We start from the raw sequence: 25,570 nt of genomic DNA on the forward strand, positions 1-25,570 counted from the left end.
AAGATACACTACATCAACTGGCTCACTGGTTGATTAGCTTGAATAACAAGCTAATTGGTGCTAATTATTGGCTTTTAACAAGCAATTATTGGCACTAATTAGATTTAAATGGAATTTACACACATACATTTTGGTGTGGGATCCATGCCTAAATTTTATATGTGAGTAAAAGAAGGGGTTGTAGAAATGAGAGGGTCATGGGTGGAACGGGGACATTCCTAGCATTTATGCACATTGTTATAGAATAAGGAAGGATATGCACCTAATCTAGGCGTGTACATTTACACTACGTTTCAGTTGGTGCAAATAGCCATGCCTAAAGTTACATGCAAAGGAGTAGTGTGACCAGCAGGGCACTTCCAAAAAAAAAACCAACAACAATAGGAAGACGAAACTACAGTAGAAAAACCTTTATTCTTATAATGCCCGACACGGCACCTAGTGTTTCGGCAAAGTGCCTGCCTTGGGCCTACAATAAATAAACACAATAATTAAAAAACAATGATTAAAAACAATAATATAAATATGTACATATACATTAAAAAAGGAAATAAAAATTACATGTATACATCTGTATAAGAAAAACTTTGTATAAGAAAAAATTATATAATGGTACATTAATATAAAAAAAAAAATACATGTAATAGGTGTGGCTTTTTTGAAACAACAGTGTTACATAAAGAAACAATGTTATATAAAATAAATGTCATATAAATAAAGGAGAAGAAGGCCTCTGAGGCAGGCACCAATAAACGTTTTACCATCTTTAAAGTCTCCTCGTTTGTTCCTTGGCAGGCTGTGTTGGGCTGGTGGTAGTTCTGATTTAGCATGCGGTGGTAAGCCCACATTGGGCTTACTTCCGCTTTTTAAAAGACCACCTAAAGCTCTCTCTATAAAAACTGTGAAGTCAGTTTTAGTAAATGGGAATACTTAGGGAAACAAATATCTTCTATACAAATTTTATTTTGTTCATAGTAATTCAAACTGAAACAAGCAGATTTCAATAAATGTTATACAAACACAGAAAAAAAAAAGCACATCAACAATGCCTCTCTTTTTTTTATTTTATTATTTCTCTAATAATCTTTTTTTCAACAAGGACAAGGGCTTTTACTATTTGAGGCCTGTGAAAGTTGTACTTTGCCTTCCTGCCTCTCCATATCTCGATATAGCAAGGACTTCTGTGCCTTCAACTTACAGGCCAAGCACATAAAGATAGATTCTACATTCTGGCTCTCCTTGGGGTCCTTCGCTGAAGTCTCAAACAAAAGCATGTTATGTGCATCAGCAAATTTCAATGCCATACTAGAAGGTACTTGGATATGGTTCCTTAAGTCACATTTGTTGCCAACAAGCACCTTGGGTACCATTGGGGAAACAGAGTGTCCATTGCACTCCTGAATCCATGTCTTCAGGTTCTGGAAGGACGTCATCTTGGTCACGTCGTACACAAAGACGACGGCATGTACGTTGCGATAGTAGTGTTCCACCATGCTCTTTCTGAAGCGCTCCTGCCCTGCTGTGTCCCAGACTTGTACCTGGAAAAAGAAAATGCTGGTAAGAGACCTTCGATGGTTCACTCACCAACAGGGGAAGAATATAAAGTATGTACTAACAGTAATGAAGAGAAGAAAAAGAAAACATGGAGAAAAAAGACCCTATGTGGACAGCAACCAGTACAAAAGTAGAAGTGGACCAAAAAAACCCACCAGCAGACGAATATGGGTGACAAATCTTTATTGACAAGGCAGCTTGTATAAAAAGACCCGCTTTGCTGATTGTATTATGATTTGGATGTTTTTAACAGATTCTTATGGATGTCAACACGCAGTGATTATTTAGCTTCAGCAGTGGACAGACCACAGGACCCCTGAAGCAGGCGAGCCAAAACACTGTCTGTGCCGGGTCTTTTTTTACAAGGTGCTTTGTCAATAAAGATTGGTCATCCATATTCGGCTGTTGGTGATTTTTTACTCCACCCCTACTTTTGTGCTTGCGAACAGTTATGCACCAATTACGTGAGTAATTCATTAAAATAATAGCATGTACCCTCTTATGTGTTCACATATAGGACCACAGCCAAAACATTTAAGCACTGAGCGCTGTACTAAAAAGGATCCACGCTCTTTATAGAATAGCGGCTAAGAGCATAAACGGCACCTAATTTAAGCGCTGATCGGGTCTATTCTATAACAATGCGTGTAAGTTCTGGGAACAACCCTGAAATGCCCCCCCCCCTTAAATTTACACACTATAGGATTTTTGCATGTATCATTATAGAATACGATGCACATGTAAATCCCATTTAAGATCAATTAATGCCAATAAGTGGTTGTTAGCAGCCAGTTGATTGGCTCATTAATCAATTAATTTGAGCACACAAATTTAGTCGCCATATATAGAATCCAGGGGATAATGTATAAATGCCAAAATTCTGCCTAAGCACTAACACATTTATCTTTCATAGTGTATATTTTTTAAGTTTATATACATATAGACATGTCTGTGTGGAGCATGGGCAGGACTCCCATATGTAACATAGAGCACTGTAAGCTATGGCCCTTTTTTTAGAAGCTTTATTTTGGGGATGGGAAGACTTCCCTATGAGGAAAGGCTAAAGCGGCTAGGGCTCTTCAGCTTGGAGAAAAGGCGACTGAGGGGAGATATGATAGAGGTCTATAAAATAATGAGTGGAGTTGAACGGGTAGATGTGAAGCGTCTGTTTATGCTTTCCAAAAATACTAGGACTAGAGGGCATGCGATGAAGCTACAATGTAGTAAATTTAAAATGAATCGGAGAAAAGTTTTCTTCACTCAACGTGTAATTAAACTCTGGAATTCGTTGCCAGAGAATGTGGTAAAGGCGGTTAGCTTAACGGAGTTTTAAAAAGGTTTGGACGGCTTCCTAAAGGAAAAGTCCATAGACTGTTATTAAATGGACTTGGGGAAAATCCACTATTTCTGGGATAAGCAGTATAAAATGTTTTGTACTTTTTTGGGATCTTGCCAGGTATTTGTGATCTGGATTGGCCACTATTGGAAACAGGATGCTGGGCTTGATGGACCTTTGGTCTTTCCCAGTATGGCATTACTTATGTACTTATGTTTTGGACAGAAAACCGGCATTTAGATATCCATATTGCATGGAGGTTCAAATCCCAATTATATAAAGCCAGGATATGGACATCTAAAACTGCAGTGTATCCTTATGGCAAGGGGGCATGGTCTGAGAGTGTTTTGGGTGGTGGGATTAGGATGGAGCCAAAATATGGTTATCCAATTTCAGAAGGGGAAGGAGCATCTTATATTGGACATTTTTATTTAGACCTGGTACTTGGCATATCCAGGTCACAGATAGTTGTTCTGATTGGGCATCTGTCCACTGGAGGGATTAAGGCAACTCACCTCCTTAATCCCCTCCCTCCATTGAATGTGAAATTAGCGAGGGTTGCTGGACTGTGTGGCAGCTTCAGGAACTATGGATGATCATGGTACTAAAATCTGTTTTAAACTGACTTCTTAGACCTCTGTGTAGAGGAGGAGTAGCTTAATGGTTAGTGTAATGGTTGAAAACCAAGGGACCCAGGTTGAAATCCCACTTCAGATGTTTGTGATATTTATTTTTTTAATTGTGAGCCTTTCAGGGACAAAAATATACCTACTGTACATGCAGGGCCCACCTTAAGCAGGAGCAACAGGGGCGGCCACACAGGGCCCTGCATTTCACTGAGTCAGCTTTGTAATGTTTCCCTTTTCCTTTCCATCTCCCTCTCTGTCTCTGTCTCTTTCTCTCCGCCTCGGTATTTGTGGTCCTCAGCACTGATGCTCTTCCTACTGCACCACTAGCCAGCCCTTACATCTCCTCCCTCTCACTCCTCCTCATCCTTTGGTTTCACACTTCTCAAAGGGATAGCGCCATTTTATTACCTTTTCAGTCCAGGGTATTCCAAGCTTTTAAACCACTAAGGGGTCCTTTTACTAAGCAGCGGTAAGCCCACCGCGAGCCTACCATGCACCAATCTGGAGCTACTGCCGACCCAATATGGGCGTCAGCAGTAGTTTCACCCCCAGCACGTGGCATTTCCTGCGGTAGCAGAAATATTCAAAAAATGTTTCCTCCAGGGATTACCCGACGGTAATCGGGCAGCACTGCACGCTACCCAGTTACCGCCAGGTTAGCGAGGAAGCCCAGGCCATACTGCCACCTCAGTGGGTAACAGTAAGTGCTTCCCACCACATGGCCACGTGGTAAGAGCAATCTTACAGACAGTGATAGGGAGTGGGAAGTAGACCAGGCTAACCAGGAACACACGAGGTACTTAGAAAGCTCCACGTGTGTTCCTGGTTAGCTTGCAGGCTTATTTTCAAAAGAGAAGGGCGCCCATCTTGCAACACAAATCGGGAGATGGGCATCCTTCTCTCAGGGTCGCCCAAATCAGCATAATCGAAAGCCAATTTTGGACGTCCTCATCTGCTTTCCGTAACGGGGACGACCATAGTTCTGACTGGGGCGTGCTTAACACATGGGCGTCCTCGGCCGATAATGGAAAAAAGAAGGGCGTCCCTGATGAGCACTTGGACAACTTTACTTGGTCCATTTTTTCTTGCGACCAAACCTCAAAAAGGTGCCCAAACTGACCAGATGACCACTGGAGTGAATCGGGGATGACGTCCCCTTACTCCCCCAGTGGTCACCAACCCCCTTCCACCCTAAAAAAAAAACTTAAAATTTTTTTTTGCCAGCCTCAAATGTCATACCCAGCTCCATGACAGCAGTACGCAGGTCCCTGGAGCAGTTTTAGTGGGTGCAGTGCATTTCAGCCAGGCGGACCCAGGCCCATCCCCCCCCCCCACCTGTTACACTTGTGATGGTAAATGTGAGCCCTCCAAAACCCACCTGAAACCCACTGTACCCACATCTAGGTGCCCCCCTTCACCCCTTAGGGCTATGGTAGTGGTGTACAGTTGTGGGGAATGGGTTTTGGGGGGGGCTCAGCACCCAAGGTAAGGGAGCTATGCACCTGGGAGCAGTTTCTGAAGTCACTTCAGTGCCCCCTAGGGTGCCCGGTTGGTGTCCTGGCATGTCAGGGGGACCAGTGCACTATGAATTCTGGCTCCTCCCTTGACCAAAGGGCTTTGATTTGGTCGTTTTTGAGATGGGTGTCCTCAGTTTCCATTATGGCTGAAAATCGGGGACGACCACCTCTAAGGTCGTTGAGATTTGGGCATCCCCGATCGTATTATTGAAACGAAAGATGGATGCCCATCTTGTTTTGATAATACAGGTTTCCCCACCCCTTCGCGGGGCCATCTTGCGAGGACGCCCTCATGAAAACTTGGGCACCCCGTTCGATTATGCCCCTCTTGGTCTACTTCCCACTCCTTATCACTGTCTGCCTGTTTCCGTGGGATTTCAGTGTTGGCAGATTTTCACTGTACCTCTGACCAAGAGCAATCTTACCACATGACCATGTCTTTTTTCAGCTTTTTTACCCGCTGCGGTAAAAAAGGGCCTCAGTATGTGGTAAAAATGGCCCCCACCTCTTGCGCAGGGCCCTTTTTACCGCAGCTTAGTAAAAGGGCACCTAAGGTTATGATAGTAGTTGGCAATTAAATAATTCTGTTTTAATAAATAAATTAATCCCTGACACCTCTTTTGAAATCTTAAGTCTTGGGTGGGAGTGGAGGGGGGGGGGGGGGGAGAGGATGAGGCTCCAAACTGGTCCACACAGGTTCTCACAATTACTAAGGCCAGCCCTGTGTGTTTCAATGTATAAGGAACCTGTAAACCTAAAGTCTATTGAACCTGTGTACATTCAGAGGCAGTAGATACATTTCTGTTCTCGGAGAACTAAGAATAAAAAAAAAAAATTATAAACAACTGAATTGGGAATTGAATCTAAGATTGAATCTGGATTATCACAATAAGACCACTCTGAAAGTTCACAAGCAAAAAGTTCAGCTAGGTCCTTTTAAACATATATGGAGATATGTATATCAGAACTCATGAGCTTTCAAGAGAAATATGCAATATCCACCTAGTCACCAACATTTCTATTGGAGAATTTTATTAATGGACTGTTTGTTTAATGTCTGCTGTGAGGTACTAAGATATGTGGAGGTGTATTTTCAAAGCCCAGACTTACAAAGTTCCATAGTAACCTATAGAACTTTGTAAGTCTAAGTGCTTTGAAAATGAGCCCTATAGGGGCTCAGTTTCAAAAGAGAAATATGTCTAAAAAATGGCATAAAGTGGCATTTGGATGTTCTTCTCTGCAGTGTGTCCAAATCACAAAGGGGCAAGTTGTGGGTGGGATCTGGGCATTCCCAAAACTTGGATATTTTTCTGCTATAATAGAAAAAGGGAAAAGTTAGATGTTTTGGTCTAAGTCACAAAACGATGCCCTAAATGGCCAGCAGGATTATTTTTGAAAGAGAAGGGAGCCCATCTTTCGACACAAATCGGGAGATGGGTGTCCTTCTCTCAGGGTTGCCCAAATCGGCATAATCGAAAGCCGATTTTGGGCGTCCCCAACTGCTTCCCGTCGCAGGGACGACCAAAGTTCCCGGGGCGTGTCGAAGGTGCAGCGAAGGCAGGACTGGGGCGTGCCTTACAGATGGCTATCCTCGAGCGATAATGGAAAAAAAGAAGGGCGTCCCTGACGAGCACTTGGCTGACTTTACTTGGTCCATTTTTTCTTGCGACCAAGTCTCAAAAAGGTGCCCAAACTGACCAGATGACCACCAGAGGGAATCGGGGATGACCTTTCCTTACTCCCCCAGTGGTCACCAACCCCCTCCCACCCTAAAAAAAAACTTAAAATTTGTATTTGCCAGCCTCTATGCCAGCCTCAAATGTCTTACCCAGCTCCCTGACAGCAGTATGCAGGTCCCTGGAGCAGTTTTAGTGGGTGCAGTGCACTTCAGCCAGGCGGACCCAGGCCCATCCCCCCCCCCCCCACCTGTTACACTTGTGGTGGTAAATGTGAGCCCTCCAAAACCCACTCGAAACCCACTATACCCACATGTAGGTGCCCCCCTTCACCCTTTAGGGCTGTGGGGAGTGGTGTACAGTTGTGGGGAATGGGTTTGGGTGGTGGGGGGCTCAGCACCCAAGGTAAGGGAGCTATGCACCTGTGAGCAATTTCTGAAGTCCACTGCAGTGCCCCCTAGGGTGCCCGGTTGGTGTCCTGGCATGTCAGGGGGACCAGTGCACTATGAATTCTGGCTCCTCCCAAGACCAAAGGGCTTTGATTTGGTCGTTTTTGAGATGGGTGTCCTCGGTTTCCATTTTGGCCAAAAAACGGGGACAACCATCTCAACATGTAGGTCGACCATCTCTAAGGTCAACCTAAATGTTGAGATTTGGACGTCCCCGACCTTATTATCGAAACGAAAGATGGATGCCCATCTTGTTTCGATAATACGGGTTTCCCCGCCCCTTCGCGTGGCCGTCCTGCAAGGATGCCCTCATGAAAACTTGGGCACCCCGTTCGATTATGCCCCTCTTGGTCTACTTCCCACTCCTTATCACTGTCTGCCTGTTTCCGTGGGATTTCAGTGTTGGCAGATTTTCACTGTACCTCTGACTAAGAGCAATCTTACCACATGACCATGTCTTTTTTCAGCTTTTTTACCCTCTGTGGTAAAAAAGGGCCTCAGTATGTGGTAAAAATGGCCCCCGCCTCTTGCGCAGGGCCATTTTTACCGCAGCTTAGTAAAAGGGCACCTAAGGTTATGATAGTAGTTGGCAATTAAATAATTCTGTTTAAACAAATAAATCCCTGACACCTGGGGTGGGAGTGTGGGGGTGGGGGGAGAGGATGAGGCTCCAAACTGGTCCACACAGGTTCTCACAATTACTAAGGCCAGCCCTGTGTGTTTCAATGTATAAGGAACCTGTAAACCTGAATTCTATTGAAACTGTGTCATGCTCCTCACCGGTGCGTTCGTCGCCGGCCCCGCTCCCTGCTTGCTCCGCTCCGCGTCTCCATGGGAGGGAGCATTGGGCGTTGGCTCGTGTGGCGGGAACCGATGGTCTTGCGGCCTCGGGCCACGTATTCGCCCGGGACCACGGGTCCGAGGGAGCATCCTGGTCCCTGCGTGGAGGCACCAGCCATTTTGGCAGTGCCGGCGCCTCGGTAACTCTTTCTCTTCCGGGTGTGGACCAGGGGGCGTGGGAGGTCTGGCTCCGCCTCCAGCCGTCGAGATTGGGCCTCACACTGCGGCTCCACCCCTCTCCCGCTGCCAGCCTATCTGGAGCCTCTGGTCTCAGCTGACTCCTGTTGCTCCCGATGGGGGGGCTATTTAGGAGCATCTAACCCTGCCCTCAGTGCTTCGGCTTCTACTTGTGTAGATTGGATTGTGCTCCTGAGTGACTTCGTTTACTGCCTGCTATCTGACCTGATCTGACCTCGGCTGAATACCGGATTACGCCTTGCCTGCTGCCTGACCTGACCTTTCCCTGAATACCGGATTATGCTTTGCCTGCTGCCTGACCTGACCTTTCCCTGAATACCGGATTACGCCTTGCCTGCTGCCTGACCTGATCTTTGCCTGAATACCGGATTACGCCTTGCCTGCTGCCTGACCTGATCTTTGCCTGAATACCGGATTACGCCTTGCCTGCTGCCTGACCTGACCTTTGCCTGAATACTGGGTTATGCCTTGCCTGCTGCCTGACCCGATCCTTGCCTCAACATCAGTTTGCTCCCCGCTTGTTTCTAGAAGCCCTGTCGTCCGCCTGCACCTGGGGGCTCAACCCTCGGGGAACGGCGGTCAGTACAGATGAAGCCGCGGGATTGCTCGGCTGCCTATCGGAGCGCAGGTTTGAGTCTTCATCTCTGTACTCCCGACAGGCACAAGAACTCACAACCGTAACAAACTATATACATTCAGAGGCAGTAGATACATTTCTGTTCTCGGAGGGCTCAGAATAAAAAGAAAAATTATAAACAACTGAATTGGGAATTGAATCTTGCTGTTTAAATGACTTTGAATGTATATTTATTTTATCCAAGGTTGTCACACAGTCTGATATCCCTTGCCAGTTCCACAGACGGTGGGGGTGGGGGGGGGGATTAAGGGTGACCTCTCTGAAACTCTCCATTGCAGTATTGCTCAATATAAGCACTTTTCTAAAAAAAAATCGACATCCTGGGTAACAGGTGTAAGTCCCAGTGTTGATCTTTTTGGATCTGAAATGGGGAATGCATGTTTATTTTTTAGGTCCACATTTAGTTCAGCCCAAAGCATGCCCAGACCACGCCCCCTTGCCATACGCACATTTTAGAGTTTTAGTTTAGCTTAGTTTATTAAACCTGATATGCCGCTTAGCTATGATAGATCACAACTGTTTATAATAAATAAAAACATATATTAGAACAGACTTTAAAAAGAACTCCATAAATAGATAGGAAAGATCACACTTCTCAAAACAAAAAAGTTCTCATCAAATACAATCACAGAGAGAGTATTACTGAGTCCTTTACACTTCTAGTAACCCAATGCCTGATTTAAAATAAATATATGCATGCTTTAAGCAAACCCTTAAATTTAATGAGTCTTATCCATCTTTTTTACAATTAGGATTTAGTTGCTCTCTCTCTCTCTCTCATATATATATATATATATATATATATATATATATATATATATATATATATATATATATAATAAAATGCACCTCCAACATTCTGAAGCTGACTGCATGGCTGAGGCATTCCTGCTCTCTGTATCCATCTCCTGAATTGACATCACGTACTTCTGGGTTTGTCACAAGCAGAAGTGACCAACCACATGAGGTTTCTTGGCTTCAGAATGTTGGAGGTGCATTGTACTAAATAGGATTGGTCAGTTCCTTGAAGCACAACCAGAGCTCAGCGTCCTACACAGTAACGCTCAGACACCAGAGAGGGGGGGTGGGAGGTATCTCTGTCACACACACACTCTCTCACACACACTCTCTCTCTCTCTCTCATACACACTATCTCTCACACACTCTATGTCTCACACTGTATCACATTCACTCTCTATGTGTCACACAGTCACTCACACACTCTCTTGGTCTCATACACTCAGTCTCACAGAGAGTCTGTGTCTCAAACACACTCACTCTCTCTCTCTCTCTCTCTCTCTCTCTCACACACACTGTATCTGTGTGAAACACACACTCTCTCTCCCTCACACTGTGTCTCACATACGCACTTGCACACACTCTCATTCTCACACACCCACTCTCTCTCTCTCACAGACACTCTCACACACACACACACTCGCACATTCACTCTCTCTCACACATAGTCACTCTCACATACACTCTCTCAAACACACACACCGAGGAAAACCTTGCTTGCGCCCGTTTCATTTCTGTCAGAAACGGGCCTTTTTTACTAGTACATATATAAAATTGGAGAAAGTTCATCTGTGTGCTTGATTTGTGTTCTTCATACATTTACATGGTAAGGTAAGACACAAGGGCCCTTTTACTAAGCCACATAAGCATCTATACACGCCCAAGGCACGCCAAAATAGAGTTACTGCCTGGCTACCACGTGGCTCTTGTGGTAATTTCATTTTTGGTGCTAGTCCGATCACAAGCCAGCTTTGTTACAGTTTTCATTTTGTTTGAAAACAAATGCACATCCCTAATGAATGGGGGAGCATAGGCTGTATTTAAAACTAAGGGACCCTTTTACAAAGACACAGTAGGGCTACCGTGCGATAAAACAGAACTACTTCATGGAACACTGTGGTACCCTGGGGCAGTTCTGTGTTTGCCACATAGCGTTTCCCGCACCAAAAAATATTTTTTCCTATTTTCTAGCATGGGGGGGGGGGGGGGAAGTAGGCGTGCCTGGTAGTAATCGGCCATTGGCACGCGCTGTCCAATTGCTGCCGGGTTAGCACATGAACCCTTACCGCCTGCTAAATAGGATGCAGTAAGGGCTCAGGCAGTAAATTGCAGCACACCAATATTTTTATTAGTGCATGGCCATTTATGAGTTCCATTTAAAATAATGGAAATTCCTGCTGCAGTAAAAGTGTCCTCGGCGGGTGGCAATTTTCATGTAAACACACTACCACAGGCCACTTTTTACCGTAGCTTTGTAAAAGGGGTCCTTAAGTGAGATAGTGCTTGGCCACTGAGAATATGAGCTCCTGTATGTCATAGCTGAGATCAGCGATTCCCAACCCGGTCCTGGGGAACCTCAGCCAGTCAGGTTTTCAGGATATCCACAATGAATATGCATGAGATATATTTGCATTCCAAGGAATATTTGTTGTGGATATCCTGAAAACCTGACTGGCTGAGGTTCCCCAGGACAGGTTTGGAAATCACTGACTTAGATTGTGAGCCCACTAGAGACAGAAAAAGTACCTGCATGTGATTTTTCTTCACCCAACGTGTAATTAAACTCTGGAATTCATTGCCAGAGAATGTGGTGAAGGCGGTTAGCTTAGCAGAGTTTAAAAAGGGGTTGGGCGGTTTCCTAAAGGACAAGTCCATAAACCGCTACTAAACGGACTTGGAAAAATCCAAAATTCCAGGAATAAAATGTATAGAATGTTTGTACATTTGGGAAGCTTGCCAGGTGCCCTTGGCCTGGATTGGCCACTGTCGTGGACAAGATGCTGGGCTCGATGGACCCTTGGTCTTTTCCCAGTATGGCATTACTTATGTACTTATAAACCGCTTTGGCAGTATATCAAGAATCTATTAAACATAATGAGATACCTTAACCATATGATGAAAATGTGCTGAGATATAAACATGCCAGAATTTTAGCTTCCTTTACAGCTGTGAGTGAAGGACAAATAAATAGGTGTTAGATGAACCAAGTAAATGGAAGAGAAGGTCTTAGAGATAATTTTGCGTGTTGCAGTGAAAGGATAGCTCTCTACTGAAACAGGAGGAAAACAGATTTTAATGTACACTGTGGAGGCTAACTGATGTGCAGAGATGGCCAGATTTTTGGCAGAAACAGTTTGACAAGTAACATCACTTCTCCTACTGTTTCCTATAGAAATAGTATTACATTTATGGATGTAGTGGGCAGGCAAATCTTTTTCATAAATATTCATTAGGAATATGCTGAAAACTTGACCCGTTTGCAGCCTTTGAGGACTGAACTTGGACAAGTCTGCCCTAGGCAAACCTTTGGTCATGTACCCACCACCAAGGAGCAGCTGAAGACTCCTCCTACTTGCTGTTTTGGAAGGGATGGGTTCCAGCTGTCCTGTTTCAGAGGGGATGGGATCTGGCTGGCCTTGAGCATGCATGCATGGATGTTCAGAGCCCTGAGCCAGCCACAGTAAGGCTTCTTTAAGCAAATTGATAGTGGCCTCAGTGCTGCCCTCCAAATGGTGCCACCCTAGGCAGCTACCTAGTCCACCTAGTGGCTGGACCAGCCATGGGAATAGGAAAATTAAGTCAAACAACAATATTTGACTTGGTTAATTTGATTGTCACTTCATATTCAGGTAAACAGGAAAGTCAGGAATTGTTAACATATCTGATGTCCCTTGTTGCTGAAGTGTTTCAACAAAAATCAGACTGCACTACAAAACATGTAAAAGGATCCCCTAAGTGAGATAGAGCTTGCCCACTAAGAATATGAGCTAATGTATGCCAAATAATCAGGATGATAAACCACATTAAAAAAGGGCTTGATTCTGTAAGGTGTGCAAGATAGGTGCCAAAAGCCTACCAAAAGCTGGTGTAAATAAGCACAAAAATATAAGTATTCTATAGGTTTGTACCTAAATTCTGGTAAGGTTCTTAACCCACTGTGGAAAAAATGCTGTTTACTAAAGATGTAGGTTGAGGCTCTCTAACTGGGTTACGTCCATGATAATCCTCAAAAGGCTCATTCATGTGCCCAAGAGACCTCTCACTTCTAAACAAGGAGCCATTTAGTTCTAACCCCCTGGATTCCCTGGCAGTTAAGTCCTGGTCAGGGCTCCCTCCCTGACTCAGGGTGAGTTCCCAGAGGCTTCCCTACTCTAACCCTTTTGGGACCTCTCCAGCCTAGGAAATTCCCACTGTATTCCTCTAGCCTTTAACAGGGTCCAAAAGATAGGTCAACAACAAGTTCATTGGCCCCTGCAAAACATATGCAGATCATTCTTTCAGTTTCACTTTTCAGCATTCCTTGGTTCAGGGAATGGGCTCAACAACCTCAGAATGGGTTTTGTTTTAGCCTGCCACCACCCACCTAGTGTTCGGCCACTGCCAGCCAAACAGGTTCCTGTTGTTTGCCTTAACTATACCCAAGTTGTTGATGGTAGGCACTCTTGAAAGGGTCTGAGTAGGGTGGGGATTCCCCTCTGCCCTCAGGATGGGCCATACCCCCCCATCCTATATATATATATGTATCTTACACCCACCCACCTATACTCCTTCCTTGGTAATGCCCTTTGGAGTTATAAGCAAAATGTATTAGGAATGCAGATTATAGAGTAGGCACAGATCAGAGATCCTCATATAACCAGTAACTGGTGCCAATTAGAGCTTGTTATTAATTGTTATCACTGGTGTTTGGGTGGTGGGGCTAGTTCTGGGCAAGACTTCTACGGTCTGTGTCCTGAAAATGGCAGATACATATCAAGGTAAGGTATACACAAGAAGTAGCACATATGAGTTTATCTTATTGGGCAGACTAGATGGACCGTGCAGGTCTTTTTCTGCTGTCATCTACTATGTTACTATGTATTTAGCCATTACTTTAGGTGCTGCACACCAAACTTTGGGTGACCTATATAGAATTTGGGGGGAAATGTTTATGCAGCAGAGTAGCATTAATGTATCCTTCCTATTCTGAGAGTGGTTTGTAGGCATAAAGGATATCAGAAGGCAAAAGGCAGTAAATGGATGATTTTAATAAAGAGATAGGGGATTTTGCAATAATCGTTGAATCAAGGTGGCTGCATCTGACCAAGCAGCAGAGGTAGGGGCCAAGGGCAGAAGAATGCAGCACCGCTCCTCCCGTCCCAATTTTTTAATCCCACCAGAAGACAGCAACTATTAATTCACTCAGAGCTGCAAAAAGCTTTGTGCAGGGCCAGCCACACACTGTTTGATTACAGTGACTTGTCAAGGTAACCAGCATCAATCTTTATACTTTATGTTTCAAATAGCCTTGCAGACAACATAAGTACATAAGTACATAAGTAGTGCCATACTGGGAAAGACCAAAGGTCCATCTAGCCCAGCATCCTGTCACCGACAGTGGCCAATCCAGGTCAAGGGCACCTGGCACGCTCCCCAAACGTAAAAACATTCCAGACAAGTTGTACCTAAAAATGAGGAATTTTTCCAGTCCATTTAATAGCGGTCTATGGACTTGTCCTTTAGGAATCTATCTAACCCCTTTTTAAACTCCGTCAAGCTAACCGCCCGTACCACGTTCTCCGGCAATGAATTCCAGAGTCTAATTACACGTTGGGTGAAGAAAAATTTTCTCCGATTCGTTTTAAATTTACCACACTGTAGCTTCAACTCATGCCCTCTAGTCCTAGTATTTTTGGATAGCGTGAACAGTCGCTTCACCTCCACCCGATCCATTCCACTCATTATTTTATACACTTCTATCATATCTCCCCTCAGCCGTCTCTTCTCCAAGCTGAAAAGCCCTAGCCTTCTCAGCCTCTCTTCATAGGAAAGTCGTCCCATCCCCACTATCATTTTCGTCGCCCTTCGCTGTACCTTTTCCAATTCTACTATATCTTTTTTGAGATACGGAGACCAGTACTGAACACAATACTCCAGGTGCGGTCGCACCATGGAGCGATACAACGGCATTATAACATCCGCACACCTGGACTCCATACCCTTCTTAATAACACCCAACATTCTATTCGCTTTCCTAGCCGCAGCAGCACACTGAGCAGAAGGTTTCAGCGTATCATCGACGACGACACCCAGATCCCTTTCTTGATCCGTAACTCCTAACGCGGAACCTTGCAAGACGTAGCTATAATTCGGGTTCCTCTTACCCACATGCATCACTTTGCACTTGTCAACATTGAACTTCATCTGCCACTTGCACGCCCATTCTCCCAGTCTCGCAAGGTCCTCCTGTAATCGTTCACATTCCTCCTGCGACTTGACGACCCTGAATAATTTTGTGTCATCGGCGAATTTAATTACCTCACTAGTTATTCCCATCTCTAGGTCATTTATAAATACATTAAAAAGCAACGGACCCAGCACAGACCCCTGCGGGACCCCACTAACTACCCTCCTCCACTGAGAATACTGGCCACGCAATCCTACTCTCTGCTTCCTATCTTTCAACCAGTTCTTAATCCATAATAATACCCTACCTCCGATTCCATGACTCTGCAATTTCTTCAGGAGTCTTTCGTGCGGCACTTTGTCAAACGCCTTCTGAAAATCCAGATATACAATATCAACCGGCTCCCCATTGTCCACATGTTTGCTTACCCCCTCAAAAAAATGCATTAGATTGGTGAGGCAAGACTTCCCTTCACTAAATCCGTGCTGACTTTGTCTCATCAGTCCATGTTTTTGTATATGCTCTGCAATTTTATTCTTAATAATAGCCTCCACCATCTTGCCCGGCACCGACGTCAGACTCACCGGTCTATAATTTCCCGGATCTCCTCTGGAACCCTTCTTAAAAATCGGAGTAACATTGGCTACCCTCCAGTCTTCCGGTATTACACTCGATTTTAGGGACAGATTGCATATTTCTAACAGTAGCTCCGCAAGTTCATTTTTTAGTTCTATTAATACTCTGGGATGAATACCATCAGGTCCCGGTGATTTACTACTCTTCAGCTTGCTGAACTGACCCATTACATCCTCCAAGGTTACAGAGAATTTGTTTAGTTTCTCCGATTCCCCCGCTTCAAATATTCTTTCCGGCACCGGTGTCCCCCCCAAATCCTCCTCGGTGAAGACCGAAGCAAAGAATTCGTTTAATTTCTCCGCTATGGCTTTGTCCTCCTTGATCGCCCCTTTAACACCATTTTCGTCCAGCGGCCCAACCGACTCTTTGGCCGGTTTCCTGCTTTTAATGTATCTAAAAAGTTTTTACTATGTATTTTTGCTTCCAACGCTAATTTCTTCTCAAAGTCCTTTTTTGCCCTCCTTATCTCCGCTTTGCATTTGGCTTGGCATTCCTTATGATCTATCCTGTTACTTTCAGTTGGTTCTCTTCTCCACTTTCTGAAGGATTGTTTTTTGGCTCTAATGATTTCCTTTATCTTACTGTTTAGCCACGCCGGCTGACGTTTAGTCTTTTTTCCCTTTTTTCTAATACGTGGAATATATTTGTCCTGAACCTCCAGGATGGCGTTTTTAAACAGCATCCACGCCTGATGCAAGTTTTTTACTCTGCGAGCTGCTCCTTTCAGTCTTTTTTTCACCATTTTTCTCATTTTGTCGTAATCACCTTTTCTATAGTTAAACGCTAGCGTACTTGATTTCCTAGTTTCACTTCCTTCAATGCCAATATCAAAACCGATCATATTATGATCACTGTTATCAAGCGGTCTAGGATACGATGAACATGATGGAGGGGAGGACTTTAGAACCAAATAAAAGGTTACAGATCTCTCCCAATGGCAAATCCTACCAGTAAGTGGTCAGCTTGACCATTGTTTGAAGTAGCTTGTGCTTATCTGTCACTGGTTTGGTATGTCCCTTAAAGCTGTTAACCTTTAGCACATATTATTTTGACAAAGACTCTTTTTTGAAAATGCTTCAATTCTAGGTTTGATTTTAAATAAGCTATTACTTATTTGCACTTTTCAAGTATTTTAACTGTATTTTCTACTATGTTACAGTACTGTCCCCTCCCCTGATGCAGCCCAGAAGTGGGTGAAACATGGCCATGTTGGACACTTTTAAATAAATTATATATTTTTAAAGCCCTGGGTTTTGTGATCTACTTCATTCTACTGTTACTAGTGGTCAGCTTGGGAAAGCTGCAATCCTGACTCATGGTGGCAAGCCTGTGGAAATTAACAAATAGAAATGACACCTGCAACAAGAGGATTGATGGGGGAGGCAGTCCTAAATTGGAGCTGTAAGGTTTGAACAGCTGTCATAACATGAAAAGAAAGCATAGTAGAATAATAAAATCCTCTTGACCCATCTGGTTAGACCCGTTACTTATCTGCTGTGTCAGCACAACTACTGTTCGATGTCATCTTCCCAAGTAAAGGAAATCTAGGCCATCATATGACTGCACCACCTAGTGGCCAAATTCAGAATGCAGGTGTACAGATGTTTCCCTTATATGGCATCCTAGCTCCGCCTGGTGCATCCCAGAATGTACTGTGTGAGGAAGGGCACTGCCATGTTGAGGATGATGACACTGGAGGCAGGAGCGAGTGGACATCGTTCCTACCTCATTTAGAGAGGTCACAGGGAGGGGTCTTCACTAGACACCAGGGCCTTTTTTTTCCAAATGTTGAAGTCATATCAGATTGGGGGGGGGGGGGGGGGGAGAGAAGGATGCAGTGCACTAGACACCAGGGCAGGTGGGTTTTCTTAGTTGAAGGAGAGAGGGGTGTTCTAGATACCAGGGCAATTTTTAAATCAGGAGAGGGGCTGGTCATGCCAGGGGGAGAGAGATCAGGCTGATGCTGACCAGTGGCAACTTATTTTCTAAATGTGAAGGGCAATTCTGCGACCTGACATCTATACTTATGATGTGGCACTTACACATGTCAGAGATGCTCAAATTGGCAGTTACACATGTAAGTGCACTAGGCACAATTATATACGCTCACACCTAAGTGCTATAGTGCATAACTGCAAGGGAGGGGGGTATGTGTTGGGCAGAGGATGGAAGGGCTAAGGGCTTGTCTCCAACTTACACACATAATTTATAAAATATGGTAAGTTACATGCTTTGCACGAGTCACTTAGGTGCACCCATTTACACCTTCCCTTGACCTGGTGTGCATGGTTGATCCTAAATTTTGGTCCATCAATTTAGGTTTATGCTAGTATTTTATACCGGCATCTTGGCCATTATAGGATTGGCGCTGGCTCAGCTTGTGGCATTGGTGTACTTCAATCAGTAGTTCCCAAACCTGGTCCTGGAGGCACCCCAGCCAGTCAGGTTTTTGGGATATTAACAATGAATATTCATGAGATATTTAAATTGTAAGCTCTTTAGAGCAGGGACTGCCTCTTTGTATAAGGTGTTCAGCGCTGCGTAATAATAATAATATTTACATGTACTGCCTCCACAGCATGCAAATCTCTCTCATGAATATTCATTCTGGATATCCCAAAAACCTGACTGGCTGGGGTGCCTCCAGGATCAGGTTTGGGAACCACTGACCTAAATGAATACATCAAGCTATAGAATTACCCCCTTAGAACAGTGTTTCCCATGTCCAGTCCTGGAGTGCCCGTTGCCAGTCAGGTTTTCAGGATATTCACAATGAATATGCATGAACTTGATTTGCATACACTGCCTCCATTATATGCAAATCTCTTTCATGCATATTTATTGTGGATCTCCTGAAAGCCTGACTGGCAAGAGGTATTCCAGGACTGGACTTGGGAAACACTGCCTTAGGAAACTTTACACAGAGCAGGGCTGCTCAATGTCGGTCCTCGAGGGTCACAACCCAGTCGGGTTTTCAGGATTTCCCCAATTAGTATGCATGAGATCTATTTGCATACACTGCATTCTTTGTATGTAAATAGATTTCAGGCATAATCATTGTGGAAAAATTAAAAACTCAACTAGATTGCAGCCCTTGAGGACCAATATTGAGCAGCCCTGACAGAAGTATTCTGAGTGCTACTTGTCACTGCTTAATTGTTTTACATGAAAAATTTAACTTAAATTCTCTTCAGTAAAAACATTTCAAAATTAAAAGCTAATATCCATATTGAAAATATAGGTGTGCATGACAGGGTGGGGGGGGGGGGGGGCAAGTTTGCACTTTCTCCTGTCATTGTTCTGTTTGTAGCAGGACATCAGAATGTATCTGGAGTGCCTGTTCCTAAGCTGTGAGTGTGGTGAGGTGATGAATATGAGCCTAGGTATCCAGTCCATCAGTAGTAGTAGGAATTTCCATGCTGTGTTTTAGAGGGAACTATAGGGGGCCTAGTTAACTGTGTCTGGGTGTAGAGGCTGTGGGGCTCAGTGTTTTTGAGAAGCAATGTCTCTCTTCATGGCCAGATAGGCCTTACAACAAAGAAAGGAGCTTCCCAGGAACAGAGAGTATATAGACCTAAGGAGAATCTGGAGCTGGAATATTCAACTGTGAGCAGTTATTGAAGCCACAGAAGTGGTTTGGCCAGAGGTTCTAGAAGGATTCAGGCAGCAAAACTGGCGTTATGTGCTTTGGGAAGTACATATTAACATCTTGAGAAGTCCAGACTGGTGTAAGGGAGAGATTGAATTCCAGTGCATCCCCTATCAAACAGTAAAGAGCTTATGGCTATGTGCATTGACTTGTCTTTTACATCTGACCTATTTCAACAATGTAGCACCATTCTTCATTTAATATGTGCTACATTATGTGTATGTCATACCTCTCTTCTCTATCGTCTTCCTTTCATCAGACTATTTTTTCTCCATCATCAGCCTCTCACCCTATTATCCCTCCATATCCACCATCTCATCTGTTCCTCTGCCTCATTCCACCCCACTGTTCCTGCTGCTTCCACTTCCGTTCTCCCTTGGGTCACAGTGCCTATAGTAAGCAGAATGGCCACCAGAAGCTCAAGCAGAAGCAGAGGGGGTAGATTCATTATCCACTAATTATCACTACATACATTTCTTGCTTACAGAGGAAGTGTGCACTGCAGAGGAAGAGGAGGGGAAGTCTGTCCATACAGAATAAATTTGTGTATTACTATCAAGCATTGCAAAGTTACTTTGAGGCATATTTTCAAAGCACTTTGGGAGGCTAAGTTCCATAGGTTTCTATGGAACTTTGGGAGGCTAAGTGCTTTGAAAATGAGCCTGTATATGTATCTTTCAGCAAATTTTTATAACCTTTCCTTTGACCTGTTTAGTCCAAGGTGAGAAGGCAGTTGTTTAGCTAGTTATTATAACTCACTCTATCCTTTCCTTTGAAAGAGCGTGTAATCAAATTGCAGCAAATAAGTGAAAGCAATGACTTCATTATGTTAGAACTCAGGCTGCAGCTCCTAGCTAATCCTGTAGTTCCCTGTTACCTATCTGAGACCCCAGAAAAAGCACTGCAGTTTTCGCTAAATTCAGCTGAATAGTCAAAGAAGGCCTCAAGTTGCCTGCAAAACAGTTTGAAGACCTCGCTCCAGGTATTCTGCTCTTCATTTCATTCTCTAGGAAGATCACCATTTTCAAGTAACATTTCATGGAGAATAGGCCTATCTTAATGTATAAAGTTGTACCATAGTGTAGGTATCTGCTTATCATGCACCATAGCATGCAGTGAGAAGAGAATAACTCTTATTGTCCTCACATTGTTACTTCTGTATTCTGTATCTGCAACTGCATTACTTCCAGCTGAACTCAGAGAAAATGAAGGCAAATAAAGACTATATGGTCTATCCAGTCTGCCCATCCATCTCATCTACTATCCCTTGCTCTCCCTTTGAGATCCTATGTGCTTGTCCCATGCTCCATTGAATTCAGATACAGTCTTCATCTCCACCACTAAGCTGCTCTGGGGCTACAATATAAGGACATGAAGCAGAAGGATGAGTAAACAGCGCTATGAAGTAGGGTTTCCAATGTTTTACCGCCCCCCCCCCCCCACCCTCCCCAAACTTCTCTTGCTCCGTGGCACTTTTTTTTTTCTAGATAGGCCATCCCAAAGCCCAATGGCAACAGTAGTTCAGTGTTGAGTGTGGCAGGAGTCTAGGTTAATACATGTCTCCTATACAGGTGCCAGGAGGGGGCAGACCTCTGTGTGGCCTAGAGCAGGGTGCTTGTTGGCTCACTCTCTGGCTTGCTTCCTTTTACCAATGCAGCTGGAGTGGAAAGTGGAATCTCCATGCTAGCTCCAATGTGGTATCTCTCTTTCTTACAAAAACAAGACGAACTTACCGTTGTCTATTCATTAATATCAAACTACTGCGATCAGGCCTTGGGACAGCCCAACTTAGAAAAAAAAAGAAAGTTTGTGGGACAATAAGGGGAGGTTTAGTGGAGTCTAGAGGCCAGAGGTTAGCACAAAACTGGCACTTCTATTATCTGGTGTTCTGGTCCCACTAGCCACCCTTCATGAAAACTGGCCAGGTCATATTAACTAGTTGGCAACTCTTCAATAGACTTCAGGAAGATCCGGGACATTTGGCCTGTCTGATTAGCATTGTCACAGAGACTATCCAACTGAAGAGGCCCATATCAAAATGAGATGTGGTATAAACTGTCTCTCATATTATTTGCCTCCACAAAAAATAATAATAATAAAAAAAAAATATATATATATATATAAAATAATGTTCTGAGATGAAATCTTTGCAATAGTAGTGCTGTCTGCACAGGCCTAGATGTCAAATATATACTTACCAAGGGACAGCAAACTTTGGTCTGAGTGCCAAGAACAGGCCTAGTTTTCAGGCTATCTGGCATTCATAATCATCAGGTTTCACTTGTGTAAAGGCAGTAAAGTGATCTTATATTTATAATTAATGCATAATATTTTAGTTACATGAAAGCAAGACCTTCTGAGTGTTTTCAGAGTTCAATGGAAGATCTGTTGATTTTTGCTGGAAACCTGGAAAACAGACTCATCGAATTCACCATCCTTGCCAAAAGGCTGTCTCCCATTTTGAAAAACGCTAAGCACATTGGCACAGACCAGGGTTGCAAGCATAGGATGCAGCTTGGCACTGTCTACACAGGCCTATGTGTGTTTAAATTTTCTATATTCCATATATTTTGTGCTATCCATACGCACAGGGCTATGTAATAGCAGAATGGAAGGAACATTTTGAGAACCACTGAATGCATTCTGCATGTTTAACTGTTTCTCACAAAGGATCCCCCATATAAAATGAACCTGCACAGCCCAGGCATCTGGTAAAAGCCTGCCGCTTAGAGGTCTTAAGAGGGCTGTATAAACAAACACAATTGAGATCTGAAGGAGATTCAGGCAGATTGCAATATTACCAGCCATATGAATGCCACAGATAAAGCACGGATCCCGCCTCAGGGCACAAAACACTATCAGACGTTACCTGCTATTGTATCTAATTCCAGGCACTTGCTAAATGCATTTTTGTAGGCAGCCTCCTAAAAGAAATCTCAGAGGTGATAAATGTACAAATATCACACATTTTTTCTATAAATAAGAGAGAAACTTAAATGAGACAAATTCATTGAATCAGCATGCAGTAGCAGACAATAACAAAAAAGGGGGGGAGGGGATAAAGCCATTTTGAAATGAAAGGAAAACAGATAACAGCTGCAGTATTATAAACCCTAGGCACTGCTGGGCATAAAGACAACCATACATTACCTTAATTTTTTCTCCTTCAATTTCCACTGTCTTTTCCCTGAAATCTACCCCAATTGTAGCCTCTGTTTTCTCTGGAAATGTCCCTCCACAAAACCTGAAGGTCAAACAAGTTTTACCAACATTTGAGTCCCCAATAACAATGATTTTAAATATCCGGAGCTGAACAGATTGATCCACAGTAGACTGTAGGCCCAGGGATGAAAGGCTGGGATTCTGCACACTCCCATTTATTAATGCTGGATTTTCCATGATGTAACAGAGGGATTCTGTCTCCAGAGCTCGGTTGGAAAATTCCAATTCTCCCTCTCTCAATTGTTCATTAGTGAATTCAGCAGACAGAGGGGGTGACCAGCTAGCTGCTAAATCAGAAGGCACTTCTTTCAGTGTGCTGTCATAAAAATAATTCAATCAAAATACAGACTGCACCACAAACTATACTGAACGTTAATCAGCCCTAGGAAAACCTCAGATGCCTCACTATACATTCAGTCACAAGAAAATCCTGGGTGGGTAGGAAGGATCAGGTGGGTTGTAGCTATGCGGAGCAAAAGAAAGATCCTCCCCCTTGTGAAATTCACACTTGGGAAATGGAAAAACAGAGATGATTTACTATGACTCTGCAAAATGGAGTTTCTGTTGTAAAGGAAAATTAACACTTTGTGTTGTGTGAAATAAATCTTTGTAAGAGAGCCTTCTTCTACTAAATTCAATTGGACCAGCAGTAAACCTGCACTAAACAAAAGAATATTGTCTGGTTTTAGAATAGTTTCCCTTTGAAGAACCTAACCATTACATCACATCATGCCATGAGAGTAACCCTTTCACTGCAGCATGTAAAAGGGATCAGAGGGAGATTAACTCTTTCAGGGGTCCTTTTACAAAGGCGCACTGAAAAATGGCTTGTAGTAGTGTAGGCTCGGATTTTGGGTGTGCGCCAATCCATTTTTTTAGTGCGCATGTAAAAAAAGGCCTTTTTTTTTGCCGAAAATGGACGTGCAGCAAAATGAAAATTGCCACGTGTTCATTTTGGGTCAGAGACCTTACCACCAGCCATTGACCTAGCGGTAAAGACTCACATGGTAACCGGGCGGTAATGACCTACGTGTGCCAAATGCCACTTGGCGCATGTCCGCTACGCGCACCAGAAAATGAAAAATATTTTTTCAGATGCACATAGCGGACATGTGCTAAAAATGAAATTAGAAGAGCCACGCAGTAGTCAGGCGGAAACTCCATTTCGCGCGCATTGGGTGAGCGTAGATGCTTATGCGGCTTAGTAAATGGACCCCTCAGTGAAAGGCCTCCATTCAAAACATACAGGAAGGTTAACCATCTCACTCCTGAGCTGTCAGATAAAATTAAGCAAATGGAAAAAAAATGGCAGAAAGAATATTATTCCCATCACTGCGAGTCTCTTCAGAAAATTCAGAATGACCAACTCTCGTTGCTGAGAGAGGAAGGCTAACCCTCTCATTGGTGAATTCTCCATGAATCTCTTTCTCTCTGTAATGGCATTTTGTTTTGTGACAGGAGTATATTAGCAGGCCTGCACCATACTATAGCTACGACTCACCCACTGGGCCCAACCCATTTCACCACCACCACCACCAATGAGAGCAGGCTGGGAGTAATTTTTATGTTTATTTAAGATTTGATATACCGCTTTAACTTTTGCAGAATAAAAAAGCACCTCACAAAACTAAAAATACATAGCATATAAAATGGAAAGGAACACCACAGAAAATAAGGAAAGACCTAAAATAACATATAAAAGAGAACCATCCATCCAAAAGGAAAAACAAAAGTTACAGGTAAGTACCAAACATTGTTAATAAATCCTCTCCTCCCTCTCCCAGTGCATAGCAAAGGCCTGCTTATTGGAAGATTGTTCCACAGTGAGGGAATCAACAAAAAAAAGGTCCTTCGTGGATAGCTTCCAAAAAAGCCTAAATGAGGCATAAACATCCTTGTGATCCTGGAGCAATCTAAGGGCCCCTTTTACAAAGCAGCAGTACCCATACCGCCACTTTGCCGCACGCCAATTTGGCACTACCACCAGGCTACCACAGGAGCCCGACGGTACTGCCTGCCCCCAACACATGAGCAGCTATTTTAGATAATAGGCTGACAATGAGATCATAAGTTAGTAAGGCTTTTAGGTATTTACGTATCTTACATAAACTGAAACCTATGTTATCCACATATGATTTTAGAAGTGTGGTTCAAGGCATGGCTGGACTACTGCAATGCACTGTATTTTGGGATGATATCTTTGAGTATCAGGGCACTGCTGATTCACAATGTGGCTGCTCGGGTAATAGTAGGTACGTCAGTTTTCTCAAGTGATACCAGTTCTTAAACAACTGCATTGGTTACCCATAATGCAAAGAATTCAGTTTAAGGTATTGACAATTGTACATCAGACTTTATATGCAGATACTCCTTTATATTTAAAACAACTTTGAGTTGTTTTAAATAGAAAGATGGATGCCGAGGTCTGATAATGCAATGCGGCTTTCCCTGGAAATAGTGGTACAGATACATTATGCTTATTTTAGAGCCTCAGCTTTTGTTGCATCAGGGATTCAGTTATGGAATGCATTCTGGTCCACTTCGTGATTGTGCAAGTACCTCACAGTTCAAAACAACTTCTGAAGACACCTTTTTGTGACAGCGTCTTTTTGATTCAGCTTTGGATTTGGGTATGATTTGCTACTGAACAGCAGTCCATTGATATTGGAAACAGAGCTCTGTATTATGCTTTTGTTTTGTATGCCATTTTAATTGGTTTTTATTATGTATGTTTTATATGGGAACCACCAAGGTTATAGATGGTATATACATTTTTTAAATAAATAAAGTTCTGGCACTGAAAAAATACTTTCATTTTTTTTAGCAATGGGGGCTTATCTGGTGGTAATCGAGCAGCTGTGTGTGCTGCCCAGTTACCACCAGTTTAGCGCCGGCGCCCTTACCACCTCCTACATAGGTAGCGTTAAGGTTCCCCTCCCCCCCCCCCCCGGGAAATGGCCACATGGCAAGTCACTTACTGCAAGGCCAATTCCTTAAAAAAAAAAAAAAAAAAAAGAAGCCTTTTACCTGCTGCAGTATAAGG

The 25,570-nt window shown here is 43.6% G+C and overlaps 1 protein-coding gene across 1 annotated transcript; it reads right to left on the reverse strand.

Annotated features, from left to right (window-relative positions):
* Positions 1 to 621: 621 nt before the first annotated feature.
* Positions 622 to 22,972, reverse strand: RAB33A (RAB33A, member RAS oncogene family). Its single transcript, XM_030209482.1, has 2 exons — positions 22,456 to 22,972; positions 622 to 1,538 (listed from the first exon to the last, which is right to left on the reverse strand). The coding sequence occupies exons 1-2, from the start codon at positions 22,702 to 22,704 to the stop codon at positions 1,092 to 1,094; spliced, it is 696 nt and encodes a 231-aa protein (XP_030065342.1). The 5' UTR covers positions 22,705 to 22,972; the 3' UTR covers positions 622 to 1,091.
* Positions 22,973 to 25,570: the final 2,598 nt, after the last annotated feature.

This window comes from Microcaecilia unicolor, chromosome 7 (genome assembly GCF_901765095.1).
Source record: "Microcaecilia unicolor chromosome 7, aMicUni1.1, whole genome shotgun sequence".
In the NCBI taxonomy this organism is placed as follows: Eukaryota; Metazoa; Chordata; class Amphibia; order Gymnophiona; family Siphonopidae; genus Microcaecilia; species Microcaecilia unicolor.